Source organism: Lissotriton helveticus, chromosome 3_1, assembly GCF_964261635.1.
Source record: "Lissotriton helveticus chromosome 3_1, aLisHel1.1, whole genome shotgun sequence".
Lineage (NCBI taxonomy): Eukaryota > Metazoa > Chordata > Amphibia > Caudata > Salamandridae > Lissotriton > Lissotriton helveticus.
Window position 1 is genome coordinate 17,843,467 of NC_136061.1, and position 17,880 is coordinate 17,861,346.

At 53.7% G+C, this 17,880-nt stretch overlaps 1 protein-coding gene across 1 annotated transcript in view; it reads right to left on the reverse strand.

The window, feature by feature from the left end:
• Positions 1-231: 231 nt before the first annotated feature.
• Positions 232-17,880, reverse strand: part of LOC144822597 (scavenger receptor cysteine-rich domain-containing protein DMBT1-like) — a 754,829-nt gene continuing 737,180 nt past the window's right edge. Inside the window, exons 15-16 of the mRNA XM_078680324.1 lie at positions 3,086-3,118; positions 232-903 (exon numbers count right to left, since the gene is read on the reverse strand). Of these exons, the coding sequence (XP_078536450.1) occupies positions 368-903; positions 3,086-3,118 (569 nt within the window). The 3' untranslated portion in view covers positions 232-367. The remainder of the gene's footprint in view (positions 904-3,085; positions 3,119-17,880) is intronic.

The window sequence follows — 17,880 nt, forward strand, 5'->3', positions numbered from 1 at the left end:
GGTTGCCAGGCACTCATTTGGAACTACTGGTTTGACAGTTCAGCTGACTCCTTCGCTGGATGGGGTCTCTGTAGCTTCGTGTCCTGAATAAAGCTTCTTTCAACACTACTTTGCTGTCTCCTGCTGTGCTTGCTGACAAGACTTACTTACTTCCACACATTCTCCTTTCAGAAACATGAGGCGCTCATTTAATGTGCTGTTAGAAACAAGTATTTTTCCTTTTTTAATTTAAGATTTACTATTTTCTACAATTATCTTTTGACAATACAATGGTTTTATTTTGTTCAAGCTGGGGACCTCATGCGCACCAACAAATAAAAGAACAATAAAACAACGTATCAAACCCCCGCAGTCTGGTGTCGAGAGATCACTTCAGAGTCACGCGGACTCCGGGCCACAGGCAGATGTAGGGATAGACTTTCTCTTGAAAAGTGGCGGTGTGGGTGTAGATGTGCCGCCTGTTTGTAGCGTCGTAGAAGGACACCAGCCCCTCCTCGTAGTCCACGAAAACCCCCACATTGTTGTATGTGATTTTTCCAAAACCATGCATTGTCTCAGCTTCATCGGTCACGAAAAAAATTGACCCGCCTGCTCTCACAGGCCAGACGCCGTCCTTGGGTGAAGTAACACTAAGGAAATGTCTCTTCACTGATGCGCTGGCGACCCCCAGCTTCCAAGACTCTTCCAGTAAGTACACACTGTCGGGGCCCCCAGTGGGGTCCACCGAGACTTGCCAGTACCACCTCCCCGCATTCACCCCCGTGGACCCCAGCACGCAGCCGTCGGTCTCATGTCTGTCCGGACTTTGGTGGGCATCAGCAACGAGGGGGGCAGAAACTTCCTTCCGGTCACTGCTGATGAGGAGGAACATACCTGCTGTCTTCGGATCCACCGACAGGGGCGCTGCGGAGAGACAGAGAGACAGAATATCATGAGGCCACTCACTCCACTGCTCAACACTTCCCAATAGAGCAGGTATCAATGTGAAAAGAGCCTGACAATGACGTCACCGGAGAACCCCAAACTAACTGATGCCTTCACCTCTAGAGGTGTCACACGGACAGATGAGTGTAGAGCACTGTGCAGCAGGTGCAGTGCCACCAGGACTGGACAACAATGCTCCGGGACTAGTGCCCCGAGAGCAGAGAGTGCAGCTCTCAATGGTGCAGCAGGTGCAGTGAGTGATCAGCTCCTAGCAGCGTCGATTCTCTACCACTATAGTGCTGGAGCCACTACCGAGTGTGTTTGATGCACTTACTACTTCAGGACAAAACTGCAAACAGGTTTTTGCTAGAATCAGAGACAAGATGTGCGGCAGGTTAGTGTGAAGGGTGGTGATGTGTGGGCAGTTGTTCCACACACCTCAGGGTATTGTCACGTCAGGGGGCTCATGAGCTGAGCGGCCACGGGACACCTCAAGCTGATGTACGCAGAGAGACAGATTCATCACACCTTCACACAACGCAGCACAGCAAAGCACATTGTCGTGCTGCATGAAAGGGACTGTGCAGGAATGTGCCATATTTAACATTATATGTCACCCTCCTGTCCTCTGCTTGCGCTGGCGTACAGTGGGCTTCCTTGGGCCAATGCAGGCACCCTTGTGCCATGGTGCAAGTGTGGCTAGGTTGTAGGCAGGATTTCTTTGTGCAGGAAGTGACACCTTCCTGCGCAAAAACAATTCCAAGAGGCGTTTTCCTCTTTTCACGTGTGCTGCAGAAGGCAGGACATATGGAAGGAGGAAAAACGAGGGAATATAACAATAATTCTCCTTGCTATGCCAGCTCTGGGGAGGCGTAAAGTTTGAATATGTGACGTTACATCGTGGTCTTCACACCACAATCCGTTTACAGCGCAGGCATTACAGCGCAAGTCGTAACAACAACTTGCGCTGGGGGGAGCGGGACTTAGGAATTGTATGATTTACTCTTCCAGCTCTACCCTACGTTACAGTAGGTTAGGTGTTGGAATAGTAAATCATACTATTGCTTAGCTTAGAGTGCCATCCAACACAAGTCGTTGTAATGACTTGCGTTGTAATGCCTGCATTATAAATGTAGTGCAGTATGAAGACCGCGATGTAACGGATGTCTCCTGTAAAGTTTTGGGCTCTTCCAGGTTTACATGATTAAGTAATTCTGACGTAGCGATGCATTACTCAAGATTTATGAATCCATTCATGGCCCGGCGAGGCGGCCTTGAGAGACTTCATGAGGCTCATTTTTGGGGTTTTGCTGTTGCATCTCGTTATATGATGCAAGAACGACACAACAAAGCTCGTAAATATGCCCCCTAGTTCTGATGTAAGTAACACTTCTGAAGGCAGACACAGCGGGTATAGTTACTAATATTTTGTGTCACAAAAGTGATGAGAAATGTTTTTTCCCTATTTACTTTCCAGCACAAAACGTGTTTTACGCTGGAAAATCGCTTGATGGTAACGCAAAGCAGTGCACCGCGCCGCTTTTTATTACTTTGCGTCAAGGGGGTGTTCCATGGGTGGGGCATTGGTGTTCCCATGAATCCACTAAAGGTTTCTGACACTTAAACCCTATTAACTATAAAAAGTAGACATGGTGTTGTGTCAAAAAGTAGGCGCTATCATGAGTGAATGCTTTTACTTCTTCTTTCTTTTCGACTTTGCATGTGTGCTGCACTGTACAGACCATGCAAAGTGGGGACAAGTTTAAAGTTAGTCTAAGTGTAGTATTTTGTACTGGAAGGCGATCCTACCCGTGGTGCAAGGCTGCCTGATCGAGCACCAGCACAAGTGAGAGGAGAGGAGAGGGCCATAGTTCTGTAAATATGGCCCTCTCCGGCTCTCAAGACACTCAACTCAGCACAGCCTATTTGACTGCTGCGTTGCGTGAGAATTGAGTAAATATGGGCTGGCGTGTGTTGCTGTGGTGGTGAAGTGGTCACCCAGCCTTCTGGCCTTTAGACAGATCTGTCTAGACATGGAGAGAGTGTCACATATCTCTTCTAAGTATTGTCACACTGGTGACATATGTTTGTGCATACTGTACCAGGCATGGAGCAGACTGAAGATATACATTCCAGGATGCAAAACAGCTTAACAATGTACCTTTGTAGACTGTTGGGTCAAAAACACGACTCTCTGCAAAGAGAAAAGAGAAACATGGTAAAATAGTTTTATAAATTGTTCCTTGGTTATAAGCATTAGTCAGCTGAATTATTATGGTCTCCCACACCACCTCCCTTTAAGGGAGGCACTACGGTATTTATCATGCCTTCCTCTCGTAACTCCCACCTCTCCCTCCCAGTATACTTCTCATGTCCACCTCTTATAACTCTCAGGTCTACCTTTCATCTATAAATCTCATATCTCTCTCTTGTCTACATCTCATTACTCTTATGTCAGCCTTGCATAACTCTTATGTCTACCTGTCATCTGTACCTCTCATGTCTCCCTCTCATCTTTCTCTCATGTCTATCTCGAATTTATACGTCTTGAAACTCTCCTGTCTGCCCCTCCTGTCTATTTCTGAAGAACTTCTGTCAAATACCCCTGAGAGATTGCAAAGTCAGAAAGTGAGAGGCGGCTTGTAAAATTGGCCCCAGGAATACAACTAGTCCCCGTCCTTTAAGCCTCCTGGAGGAGTGCCTGATGCCCAGCACTGTCAGTCCAGGCCTGGGCTCCATGGTGTTGGCTTTCACAGTGGACCAAGGTCCAGCGGTGGATGACCGCAGCCCAATGCAGCGTACAGGGTAACACTACCAGCAACAGACCGGATCCACCAATCAGAGAGGCAGCAGGAAGAGGCCAATCCATCAGACCCTCACAGGAGCATATCCCCCTTCACACTGGCCCAACCTCCCTCCTTGCTTGCTTTTGTGTGTTAAAAGGAGCAGGAGCTCAGACTGGGGCACAGGATTGACCTATCTTTGGAGAACCTGTCACCTCCTGATGACTGATTTGTGCGCTCAGTTTGAGTCCTTGTGGAAATGTGAGGAAATTCCCAGAATCTGTTAGTGTAATTCCTGATAACTGCCACTTGGCAGTGTCATGTACTTCCTATAAACCAATATAGGATCTGCCTGTTTAGGCAACATAGACTGTGGGATCGGTGTCCAGACTGATTCGAGACACCCCCACCGGGTATATGTTAGCCTGTATACCAGCTAGCTCACAGTGCCACTGTAAACTCCTCTTACCAAGGAGAGAATAGTTCTTGGCAACTCTCAGGATTGTGGAAACCGTAAACGACCTTTCACTCAGTCACTTGCGCTCACTTTGCCTCGGAAAAGTACACAAAATAAACCCGTGGGGATGTTTTCAATAAGCATTTATTGAACCAGCGTCATTGTAGTGTAAAACAGGTGTGCTGAAACAACCACAGGAAAGAAACATATATAAACAAAATTAAGCACCAACAGAGTTAATGGATTGTAGACTTCTACCATCATGCTATAATAATTGATATATGCAAGCATATGAATACATGACAATAATAATGCGTACTCCTACGATGCAACCCAAACTAGATGTATCTAAGTGTACTTCACATGTTTGTAGGTCTAGAGCCAAGCATCCCCCTGGGCTGAAGCCAACCCCATTACCTGAAGTGAGAGATTATAGGACCCCATCTTAGTCTGGAGATGGAATCCCCGAGGGGAATGGCAGACCACTGCGAGCTGGAGTGTCTGCGTGCAGGAACTTCAGCATCACACGTAAGTGTGTCAGTATGGAAGTCTTTCTCCTCTGTAACACAACACAATTGGGGTGGGTCCAAGGGGAACTATATTTAGAGACCAAATAAACCAGCCAACACCCCCAAATTAAACTAGTCACAAGCAAATAAAGACTGGTAGCGGTCTGTGTTCAACCCTAAAGATTAGAGCAAAAAATCTGATTGTGAGAAGGCAGGTGTATGTGTGTTAGAACCTAAAAGTGTATGAATAAGAGGAAATGAATCCCATCAGCCCACCCATATGGCGGAGTATCGTCATCTAGGATTAAAGAAGGTCAAGGTCCAGATAAGGAGACACACCTGATTGAATTGTGTGTGTTTATCTCCAATTCTCCAAGACCACCCAAGATGGATCCGACCCAGAGTAGTAAGCGTGGGTATTTATGGTGTAGGAAAACAAATTGCAGTGAAAAAAGTGTGATCAAAATCAGAAATAAGTGCTAGTTAAAATTGGCTACCATGATAAAGGGAAATCTTTATTCGGGGTAAACCATGGTGTCAAGATTAAAAAGAAAGTGTATAACAGTCTGAAATAATGACTGTCCTATATAGTTGGTATCATGGTTGTTGGACAGGCCGCATGGTCGGGCTGTCCCCCCTCCCCGCAACAGGACCCGGACCCTGGCTCTCCCTGAATCCCCAACCAGAGTCCCCGGCGACCCCCCGAAGTACCCTGCAATCCCTCCACCACAAGACACCAGCTCCGGACCCAGCTGGCCCGGGTCACCATCCACACCCCGGCCTCGGCCCAGCTGCCATTTTGGGTACTACAGCACGAGTCCGCGTGGCCTCAACTCGACCCTAACCCTGGGCCCGGCCGGCCCCGACATCGAGGCACCAACCTCCGCCCAGGAGGCAGAGTGACCACTTGGCGAGTCAATGGGAGAAGGAATCGTCAACGGCTCTCCTCCGCCAGGTGTCGATCACCCCGGGCCGCCCTGGGCGCTGGCTCCACCCCCCTGCTGGGTGTCTGGACTCCCTCATCCCGGACCTCCCGGCCCCCAGGCGCGAGGGTCCGGACATCAAAGGGGACCAGACCTATAACTGGGGCAGGGCCAGTCCAGGAAGGCAGTTGTATCCTGGAGTCGAGAGACCCGAGAAGAACTCCTCCGTGACTGGCCTGCTGGCGCTGCCGCGGCCCTCTGCCTCGTGAAACCATCGTCTTGGCCTGCTGGCGCTGCCGCGGCCCTCTGCCTCGTGAAACCATCGTCTTGGCCTGCTGGCGCTGCCGCGGCCCTCTGCCTCGTGAAACCATCGTCTTGGCCTGCTGGCGCTGCCGCGGCCCTCTGCCTCGTGAAACCATCGTCTTGGCCTGCTGGCGCTGCCGCGGCCCGACTCACAGACTCTCCAGCTCAAGGATTGTGAGCTCGCCTCTTGCCACCCCCTGTACCGACCCGGTACCAAGACTGTCCCGCTACCCCCTTTTCCCCTACAGAGACTAGAAGTGAGAGGACCCTTGGGTCCGAGATATCCTGTATCGCTAATATCCTTGCCTTACGAACCTTATATAAAGTATTGAACTCGACCTGGTGTGGTGCCTATTTGTGGGGAGGGAGGTGACTTGTCTGTACGACCGCCGGAGACGGTCCTTCTCGGGGACCTCTCCCTCAGTATTCGGCCGACCCTCAGAGTCCCCGTCTAACATTGGTGGCCAGCGACGGGATCCGAACCTACGCATAAATCGTACAGAAAGTCACTCGCCCCACGACACACAACCACCATGACAACAGAGAGCGGAACAACGGAAAAATTCCAGATGGAAAAATTGGAAGACTACAACCACCGAGAACTGAAGCAGTATTGCATAGAACTTGGCCTTCCAACCACCGGTCTGAGCACAAAGGAAGACTTCAAACGGGCCCTAGAAGCTTGGGCAGAAACGGGTACGGCCGTACCCCGAACACGAACAACCGAGACGAGCCCCGCACCAACTGAAGAAAGAAGAGCGGGTCTCTCCCTGGAAGAGATCCGAGAAAGAGAAAAAAGCAGACTCCACGAATTAGAACTAGCCCGACTTCGCTTGGATGGAGAACTCAAGCTGGCAGAACAAAAAATAACGCTGGAACACTTACGGCTCCGAGAGGAGCGAGAAGAGAAGCAAAAACAGAGAGAGCTAGAGGAAAAGAAACTAGCGTACGAACATGAGCGCAATCTCAAGGAACTGGAAATCCAGAAACAGAATAAAGAACTCGGGTTCCCCGAACGACCGACCCTGCCTGCCTCTACCGAGCCCAAGGTTCACATCCCCAAAGATGTCATCCGGGAATACCACAAGAACGATGATATACAGCAGTGGTTTAAAGCCTATGAGGTGGCCATGACCTCCCACCGGATTCCACGGAGCGACTGGGGAGCCGGATTATGGGGGAGGTTTGTCAACGAAGGGCGGGACGCCCTGCTGCAACTCCCGGACCATCTGATGACATCCTACGACCACATGAAGGCCGCCCTCCTCACTCGATACGGGCTCACACCCGAGATGTACCGCCAGCGGTTCCGCGACTGCAAACGGATTCCGGGTATGACCTGGGTGGAGTATGTGAGCTTCTTTAGTCGAGCCTTCGAAGGGTGGATCAAGGGCAACAAAGTGACCACCTACGAACAACTTTTTGACCTTATCGTATGGGAGCACCTGTCGAACAACTGCTTCGTGGAACTCCGGCAACACCTCTTGGACAGTAAACTAACCGAACCTCGACAACTCGCCGCCGAAGCCGACCGGTGGGAAAGCACCCGAGTTGGCCGGAACGGACCCAGCGAATCATCCAGACCGTACCCAGGGCCCCATCGCCCCCGGGGAGGAGGAGGAGGAGGCCCGGGTCGGGGGAGAGACCCCGGCCCCTTGTCACCCACAAGCAGCCCCTCGACCCCGGTCGGCCGAGGGAGCCCAGCCATCCGGGCCGGTTTCCGAGCCAACGTTATGTGCCACAGATGCCAGCGACCCGGCCACTACGCCAGTGATCCCAACTGCCCAAAGAATCCGAACACTACCCCCCGCCAGGTCACAGCGGCCGCCCTAGGGGAAGAACTAATCCCGGAAGACCAAGAAGAGTACGAGACCGACCCCTCTGAGTGGGCACCAGCCGCCATGGCACTGGTCTGCTTGGGGGAGAGAGAGATGATTCCGCGGGCCCCCCTTCCCGCCAACACGCAGAAGTACAGTCAGTGGGTCAACATTAATGGCCGCCGGGCGGAAGCCCTCCGCGACACCGGGGCCAGTGTAACGGCGGTCCGACGCCACCTTGTCACTCCCGACCAAATCCTGCCGAACATTCTTTGCCCTGTCCGATCAGCAGACAATTCCGAAAGTCTATGCCACATGGCCTGCGTCCCCTTCGAGTGGGGAGGAGTAACAGGGATGTTAAAGGTAACGGTCCGCGATGATGCCCCCGTGGATTGCCTCCTAGGAAACGACCTCGAAAGCTCTCCCTGGGCAGCTGTCGAACGGAGGGAACACCTGGGGATGCTCGGCCTCCCCGAATGGGTCTGCGTCACGACCCGGTCCATGACCGCCCGCGCGGTCCCCAGTCTAGAAGAGCCCGAGTGGCCGGAACCTCCTCCCGCGCTCATCCCAGAGGAGGCCGCCCCAGAAGCCAGTCCCTCGACCCAAACAGAAGAAGGATCCGACCAGCTTCGGGACATCCCTGCCCTGGCACAATGGCGTCAGGAGGGAGGCCCCACTCAGGAACAATTCCGGGCCGAACAGAAAACATGTCCCTCTCTCGAAGGACTCCGGCAGCAAGCCCTGGCCCAGAGCACAGGGGATACCTCGGGGGCCCACTGGATCTATTGGGACCAAGACCTGCTCTACAGCGAGCAGAAAATTGCAGAACTAGGAGCCAGTCGGGTACTGGTGGTGCCCCTTCGCTTCTGAGACTTTCTCCTGAACTTAGCCCACGATGTCCCCCTTGCCGGACACCTGGGACAGGATAAAACCTACGACCGCCTGGTGACCCATTTTTTCTGGCCCCAAATGCGAAAGGATGTCACCAACCACTGCAGGGCCTGCCCCACCTGCCAGGCCAGCGGAAAAAGTGGCCGAAAAATCAAAGCACCTTTACAACCCTTTCCTGTCGTCACCACCCCGTTCGAACGAGTGTGAATAGACATTGTGGGGCCCCTCGACCCCCGAACAGCCCAAGGACACCGGTTCATCCTGGTCCTAGTAGACCACGCCACCCGCTATCCCGAGGCCATCCCTCTTCGGACTGTGACGGCCCCCGTGGTGGGCCGAGCCCTGATGGGGATCTTCTCCCGGGTGGGATTCCCCCGGGAGGTCGTCAGCGACAGGGGCACGAACTTTATCTCCCGATATATGAAGTCTCTCTGGCAACAATGCGGGGTCACCTACAAATTCACGACCCCCTATCACCCGCAAGGAAACGGACTGGTCGAGAGGTTCAACCGCACCCTCAAGGGAATGATTATGGGCCTAAAGGAACCCCTTCGACGCCAGTGGGACGTGCTACTTCCATGCCTCCTGTTTGCCTATCGGGAGGTCCCGCAGAAATCCCTCGGCTTCAGCCCATTTGAACTCCTGTACGGGCACCCCGTCCGGGGCCCCCTCAGCCTCGTCAAGGAAGGTTGGGAGCAGCCTCCCCAGAAAACTCACCCGGACATCTGCAGGTATCTCCTGGCTCTCCGCAACCAGACCCGGCGGTTCCGAGAAACCGCCAAAGCCAATCTCGAGGCCAGTCAGGAGGACATGAAGAGATGGTACGATCAGCACGCATCCTCCATTGAGTTCGAACCGGGACAACGGGTCTGGGTGATGTCCCCGGTTGAACCCTGTGCACTCCAAGACAAATGGTCCGGACCCTTCAAGGTGATCGAGCGCAAGGGGCCCGTCACCTATTTAATCGACATGGAGACCGCCCGGAACCCTCTACGGGTCCTCCATGCCAACAGGCTCAAACCCCACTTTGTGCGATCCGAACTCAGCCTCCTGATGGCTACCGATAACGGGACGGAAGAAGACTCCGAACCCCTTCCGGACTTACTGAGGACCCTCGAGCGGGATGGCTCAGTGGAAGGGGTCCAGCTCTCCGAGGCCCTGTCCCCGGAGCAACGCCAAGTCTGCCAAACCCTCCTGAAGCGGTTCGCCTCCCTGTTCTCCCTCACACCCGGAGTGACCCCCTGGTGCCTTCATGATGTGGACACCGGGGACAGCCCTCCTATTCGACACCGGGCGTACCGCGTACCAGACCGGGTGCGCGCCTGCATCCAGACCGAGGTGTCCAAAATGCTGACCCTAGGAGTGATCGAACCCTCAGACAGCCCCTGGGCAAGCCCAGTCGTCCTGGTTCCCAAGGCGGCCGCCCCGGCGTTGCCCCTGAGCTCCGGTTCTGCGTGGACTATCGGGGGCTGAATGCAGTTACCAGGACCGACGCTCACCCCATCCCCCGGGCAGATGAGCTAATTGACCGGATGGGGGCCGCCCGCTACCTGAGCATCTTCGACCTAACAGCGGGCTACTGGCAGATCGCCCTCACCCCTAGGGCCCAAGAACGTTCCGCCTTCTCTACCCCGGACGGGCACTACCACTTTAAAGTAATGCCCTTCGGCATGAAAAACGCTCCGGCAACGTTCCAACGGCTGGTGAACCAGGTACTGGCGGGCCTGGAAGACTTCAGCGCCGCCTACCTGGACGACATTGCTGTGTACAGCCACCAGTGGACCGACCACCTCCGCCACCTGCGGGAGGTTCTACACGCCCTCCAGCAAGCCGGGCTCACCATCAAGGCCAGCAAGTGCCAGGTTGGCCAAGGGTCCGTGACCTACCTGGGACACCAAGTGGGAAGCGGGCTGGTGGCCCCTCTCCAGCTCAAGATTGCTGCCATCCAGGCCTGGCAACCCCCTACGACCCAAACGGAGGTCCGGGCCTTCCTGGGGCTCACCGGATACTACCGGCGGTTCGTGAAGGACTATGGCAGCATCGTGGGGCCCCTCACAGAGCTCACCTCCAAGAAGAGCCCCAAAACAGTCAACTGGACCCCGGACTGCCAATCGGCCTTCGACAAATTAAAGACCGCCATGTGCACGGCCCCCGTGCTCCAGGCTCCCGACTACAGCCGGGAATTCATTGTGCAGACGGACGCCTCCGATCATGGTGTGGGGGCCGTCCTCTCCCAACTCAACCCCGAAGGGGTCGACCAACCCGTGGCCTTCATCAGCCGACGCCTACTGCCCCGAGAACAGCGCTGGAGCACCATTGAGAGGGAGGCCTTCGCCGTAGTCTGGGCACTCAAGAAGCTCCGGCCCTACCTCTTCGGCACCCACTTCCGGGTGCAAACAGACCACCGACCCCTGCAATGGCTGATGCAAATGCGGGGAGAGAACCCGAAGCTGTTGCGCTGGTCCATCTCCCTGCAGGGGATGGACTTCACGGTGGAACATCGTCCAGGCCAGGACCACGCTAACGCCGACGGCCTGTCACGCTTTTTCCGCCTCAGCGAGGAGAGTCCCCAGGAAGATGGCTGACTCTCCCCGCCTTCAGCTGGGGGGGACGCATGTTGGACAGGCCGCATGGTCGGGCTGTCCCCCCTCCCCGCAACAGGACCCGGACCCTGGCTCTCCCTGAATCCCCAACCAGAGTCCCCGGCGACCCCCCGAAGTACCCTGCAATCCCTCCACCACAAGACACCAGCTCCGGACCCAGCTGGCCCGGTTCACCATCCACACCCCGGCCTCGGCCCAGCCGCCATTTTGGGTACTACAGCACGAGTCCGCGTGGCCTCAACTCGACCCTAACCCTGGGCCCGGCCGGCCCCGACATCAAGGCACCAACCTCCGCCCAGGAGGCAGAGTGACCACTTGGCGAGTCAATGGGAGAAGGAATCGTCAACGGCTCTCCTCCGCCAGGTGTCGATCACCCCGGGCCGCCCTGGGCGCTGGCTCCACCCCCCTGCTGGGTGTCTGGACTCCCTCATCCCGGACCTCCCGGCCCCCAGGCGCGAGGGTCCGGACATCAAAGGGGACCAGACCTATAACTGGGGCAGGGCCAGTCCAGGAAGGCAGTTGTATCCTGGAGTCGAGAGACCCGAGAAGAACTCCTCCGTGACTGGCCTGCTGGCGCTGCCGCGGCCCTCTGCCTCGTGAAACCATCGTCTTGGCCTGCTGGCGCTGCCGCGGCCCTCTGCCTCGTGAAACCATCGTCTTGGCCTGCTGGCGCTGCCGCGGCCCTCTGCCTCGTGAAACCATCGTCTTGGCCTGCTGGCGCTGCCGCGGCCCTCTGCCTCGTGAAACCATCGTCTTGGCCTGCTGGCGCTGCCGCGGCCCTCTGCCTCGTGAAACCATCGTCTTGGCCTGCTGGCGCTGCCGCGGCCCGACTCACAGACTCTCCAGCTCAAGGATTGTGAGCTCGCCTCTTGCCACCCCCTGTACCGACCCGGTACCAAGACTGTCCCGCTACCCCCTTTTCCCCTACAGAGACTAGAAGTGAGAGGACCCTTGGGTCCGAGATATCCTGTATCGCTAATATCCTTGCCTTACGAACCTTATATAAAGTATTGAACTCGACCTGGTGTGGTGCCTATTTGTGGGGAGGGAGGTGACTTGTCTGTACGACCGCCGGAGACGGTCCTTCTCGGGGACCTCTCCCTCAGTATTCGGCCGACCCTCAGAGTCCCCGTCTAACAATGGTCAACATGTTTCTGCCGTGCAGGGGCATCTCCCCTACTAGGCTTTCATCAGGACCAAATGAGGATACACTACTGCAATAACGTACATATGATCGAAGAATCAAAAAGAATTGTTACCAATTGGTCCTCCCCCCGAGCCTCAGGACAAGGCCAGAGGTACCGACGGACAGAGCGGGGCCTCTAATTCCTGAGCCGTGGCTAGGAGAGGTGAGACTTACTCACAAGAATCATTTGGAAAGAATCCTTTGAAAAACTGGAAGTACCGATGCAGTGAGTAACTAGCGGGCGGCACAATACCCATTATTATTATTTGGTATATAGGACAGTCATTATTTCAGACTGTTATACACTTTCTTTTTTTCCTGCCTTCTCACAATCAGGTTTTTTGCTCTAATCTTTAGGGTTGAACACAGACCGCTACCAGTCTTTTTTTTCTTGTGACTAGTCTTTCTCCTCTGCCTGTCCTGGCACAGATTCTGCAGCTCGCTTGGTTTCCGCTGACAGTAATCATTGCGGGCAGATTTACAAGAAAGTGAGGCATCTGTAAAGTGAGGCATCTGTAAAGATGCGTCACTTTCCTTGCGCCACCCTGAGAAACCCTTACACCACCATAGATGCGCCGTATTTACAATATGATGAACCATGTAGCAAGGATAGACAGCTGCATCAGAACTTCTGACCCGTCTGTTGGGGCAAAAGTCACACATTGCTAGAGTCGTGTCACAAGCACTGCACAACTCCAGCAACGCATCTTGAGGCCTATTCCCACTACAATGCATTACTCCTTACGCCTGCTTCAAGCAGGGGTACGGTTTTGACACAGTGGCGTCCTAGAAGTGACACAGTAAAATCTTGTAGATTTCACAGATCCCTTTCATGAGGCTTTCCTTTGTGGGAAGGCCCACCCTGTATACACTATACCTGACGCAGGAATAATGTGAGGCAGACCTTTACAACATGACGCATCTCCCTAGATGCGTCATGTTGTTAATTAGCTGCATTTTTTATGCCAATGCTGCATCACAAAGGTGACGCAACAGCAGTTCAAAAGTATCTCAAGGAGGTTCGAAATCTGCCCCATGGTGTGTACATAGCAAAAAGGTACCTTCAGGAGATTCTCCCTTTATGTGTCATGTTGGCCGAGGATGACGGAAGGGATGGCGCTTATACGTAGTTATTTTGCAGAAGATAGTAATCCTGCTGTGATTCTGAGAATCTTGATGCATAATAAATGAGGTAAAAGGTCAATAATAACACCCGTGGTACAGTGTAATGGTATGGTAAATGTAGGTAAAAGGTTGGGAGAATACTCAGGCTTATATTGGTGTACTCTATGAAACATAACAGCAGGGCATCCAGAAATCATACAGACCCAGTGCCAGACTGTCCTGCGACGCTCAACTCGAGTTGGCTGATGTACCCGCCCTTCGCCCACTCCAGACACTGGACTTCTTCCACACCATCGCTTCTCGCATCACGGCATACCTGCCTTTCCCCATCTTTCACCTATTTTCCTGTTTGAAAAGTCATCACTTCTCAAAAGGCGTGTCGTACCCCCTCGGGTTTTTTACACTTTCCTCATTTCCAAAAGTCGATTTCCGACGCTCAGAGAGCTCCTTCAAGGCATTACTCGCTTCCTTGCCTCACACACAAGAGGCCCCCCACTTCCAGTATTCCCGATATTGACCGCACTTTCCACTATTATACGGAGGCCGTTTCTGATCCCCGATCGGCCTTGTGACTGCACCGTTTGATTGACACTGCCTTACAGCCCTGAAGAGTCACGGGACACCTCCTTCATGTGACGAAACACGTGTCGGCTGGTTGTTTCTTTGTTGTTGCTTGAATAAATACTTTTGAACAAATATTCTGGTGTCGACCACTAGAATTGATACAATACGAGACATTTCCAATAGTGTGATATCCTCATAAAGTGTGCCCAGGACTTTGTTACCATTCCTGGTGTGGGTTTCGCGACTCGCACATTTACGGGGTTTACAGGGTATTTCCCTTGACCTGGTAGCCCGGTGCTCACTCTTAGCATTACATACACATATCAGCCAGAGTGCCAAGCTTCCTGTTTTACTAAAAACCCTACATCCAAAAAATGGTGTGTAAACCACCCGACAACGCGGAGGCTGTGTGGAGCTCCATTATGTTCCTGGATAGATCACAGTTTATGCACACAGACCCTATGAAGACTACACATAGGAAGTCACCTGAGTGGAGCAGAGAGCAGCAGAAACGGTGAGTGCTGGAGCGCCAGGTTGTGGGTTAGCAAGAAAACCAGCAACCCGGGAAAAAGGTGGGCAGTGGCACATTGGGAGACTATGGGGTAGCGGTGTAGCGTAGGGAGTCCGCCAGCCCCCCTGAAATATCTCAGGCAAAGCAACACCCGCAACAGCGTGCACTTCGGGGACAGAGTAGAGAGCGCAGCCGCCATTAGGCGTGGCCGCAGATTGCAAGCCCGGTGAGACCCTGGAGGTGGCCCAACTAGGTTGGGTACAGATTGCACCACACCAGTGTGCCCTGTTCACACTTCCCCCACTTGCCCTTCTTGCTCCGCATGCTTCATCCGTTTGTCTTGTTGTAGGAAACTGACTCTATATGTACTACACCAAAATGAGGTATAGTGTGTATAGAGTCCAGGTGACCCAAGATGTAGGCAGAGGTTAACATTAGATCGAACCTTTCTCTCTATTTGTAGTAGAGTGGTCGAGCATTAAGGCAGTATCAGAGGACAGTGTTAAGCATTTGGTGTACACACTCAGTCAGCAAATTAATTCACACACTCACAAACTAAACTCTAGGCCAATAATTTTTTGAATAAAAAATATACTGTTGTTTTATTTTAAGAACCAAGCAAGCCTGGCACAGGTAAGCAATAAATCCTTTACAGTAATAAGTTGCTGAATGTAGAACGGTTTTAAAATGCAATAGGAATTGTACTTTGTTTGATTTACAGAGGATGCAGTAGGTTGCAATACTTAGCAAATGTAGTACATTGAAATTAATAGGCTTTTTCAGTAAATTACAGGTAAGTCACTTTTTTACCTTACTTTTCTAACTCAGTGCACGATACCTAGATTCAGCACTGGGACATTTCCTGCAAACAGGTAAGTAAATGCGTTTTGGTTGTTTGTGCAATTTGTAAAGAATATTTTTAAATTTCAAAACTCCATACTTGGAAACTTTTTGGGAGAAAAATTGCCAATGTTATCCCATGAGGAAAAACAGGGTATTGGTTCAAAGGTAGGTTATCGACTGTGGGAGTTAAGGTTCTGGGGATAGATTCAGGGGTCCCCCAGGGTCAGGGATGCACTCTCATTACACCCTCAGGGGAACTATCAATCAATCAATCATGGACATTTGTATAGCGCCCTACTCACCCGGTAGGTCTCAAGGCGCTGGGGGGGAGGGGCCCGCTACTGCTCGAAGAGCCAGGTCTTGAGGAGCTTCCTGAAGGAAAGGTGATCCTGGGTCAGCCAGAGGTGGATGGGGAAGGAGTTCCATGTCTTGGCGGTTAGGTAGGAGAAGGATCTTCCCCCGGCGGTGGCTTTGCGAATGCGTGGTACTGCGGCGAGGGCGAGGCTGGTCGATCGAAGCTGGCGAGTTGGCCCGTAGAAGGTCAGGCGGTTGTTGAGGTGCTTGGGACCTAGGTCGTGGAGGGCCTTGTGTGCGTGGGTGAGGAGCCTGAACGTGATCCTCTTGCTGACGGGGAGCCAGTGCAGGTCTCTCAGGTGGCCGGAGATGTGGCTGTGTCGGGGGATGTCCAAGACGAGTCGCGCGGAGGCATTCTGGATGCGCTGGAGTCTTTTCTGAAGTTTGGCTGTGGTTCCGGCGTAGAGGGTGTTTCCGTAGTCCAGTCGGCTGATGACGAGTGCCTGGGTGACCGTCTTCCTGGTTTCGGTGGGGATCCATCGTAAGATCTTACGGAGCATGCGCAGGGTGTTGAAGCATGATGATGAGACGGCGTTGACTTGTCTGATCATCGAGAGGGAGGAGTCCAGAATGAAGCCCAGGTTGCATGCATGGTCCGTTGACTTGGGAGTGGTGCCCAGGGCAGGGGGCCACCAGGAGTCGTCCCAGGCGGAGGGCGATGATCCTAGGATGAGGACTTCCGTCTTGTCTGAGTTCAGTTTCAGGCGGCTGTTCTTCGTCCACTTGGCGACGTCTTCCATCCCTTCGTGCAGGCTGGTTCTGGCGGTGGCGGGGTCGTTGGTGAGGGAGAGGATCAGCTGGGTGTCATCGGCGTAGGAGATGATTTTGAGGTGGTGTTTGCGTGCGATGGCTGCGAGAGGGCTCATGTAGACGTTGAAGAGGGTTGGGCTGAGTGATGATCCTTGTGGTATGCCGCAGATTACTTCGGTGGCTTCGGATCTGAATGGGGGGAGGCGGACTCTCTGGGTTCTTCCGGCGAGGAACGAGATGATCCACTCCAGTGCCTTCCCTTGGACTCCGGTGTTGCTGAGGCGCTGCACTAGGGTGCGGTGGCATACAGTGTCGAACGCTGCAGAGAGGTCCAGGAGGATGAGGGCCGCTGTTTCCCCGTTGTCGAGCTGGGATCTGATGTCGTCAGTGGCTGCGATGAGGGCGGTCTCGGTGCTGTGGTTGACTCGGAAACCGGACTGCGAGGGGTCGAGGGATCCGTTCGACTCGAGGAAGGCGGCAAGCTGTCTGTTGACGGTCTTCTCGATAACTTTGGCAGGAAAAGGGAGGAGCGAGATGGGGCGGTAGTTCTTGAGGTTGGTGGGGTCTGCTGTTGGTTTCTTCAGGAGGGCGCTGAGCTCGGCGTGATTCCAGGTCTCCGGGAAGGAGGCGGTGTTGAAGGAGGTGTTGATGATGTCCCGGAGTTGGGGTGCGATGATGGAGTCGGCCTTGTTGAAGATGTGGTGGGGGCAGGGATCAGTTGGTGATCCAGAGTGGATGGTGTTCATCGTGCGGGTGGTGTCTTCGATGCTGACCGGGGTCCATGCGCAGAGGGTGGTGGGGGGCCGCTGGTTCAGTGGTAGGGTGTGTGGTAGGTGTGCCGAAGCTGTTGTGTATATCGGTGATCTTGCGGTGGAAGAATGAGGCGAGTGAGTCGCAGAGGTCTTGCGAGGGAGTGATGTCGTTGTTTCCGTGCTGGGGTTGGAGAACTCTTTGACGATGCTGAAGAGTTCCTTGCTGTTGTGGGCGTTGTTGTTCAGTCGTTCTGTGAATGCTGTCTTCTTGGTGGTGCGGATCAGCTGGTGGTGTTTGCGGGTGGCGTGCTTGAAGGCAGTCATGTTGTCTGTGGTCGGGTCGTGTCGCCTGGCTTTCTCGAGGGTGCGGCAGTTCTTCTTGGAGTTCTTCAGTTCGTCGGTGAACCAAGAGGCTTTCTTGCTGCCGGGTCTGTTGGTAGGGTTCTTCAGTGGTGTGAGATCATTTGTGCAGTTGGTGAGCCACTGTGTAAGGTTGCTGGCTGCTTCGTTGGGGTCCGTTGTGGTGGCGGGAGGGTTCTGGCGGAGGGAGGTGGTGAGCTGCTCGGTGGTGATCTTGCTCCAGCT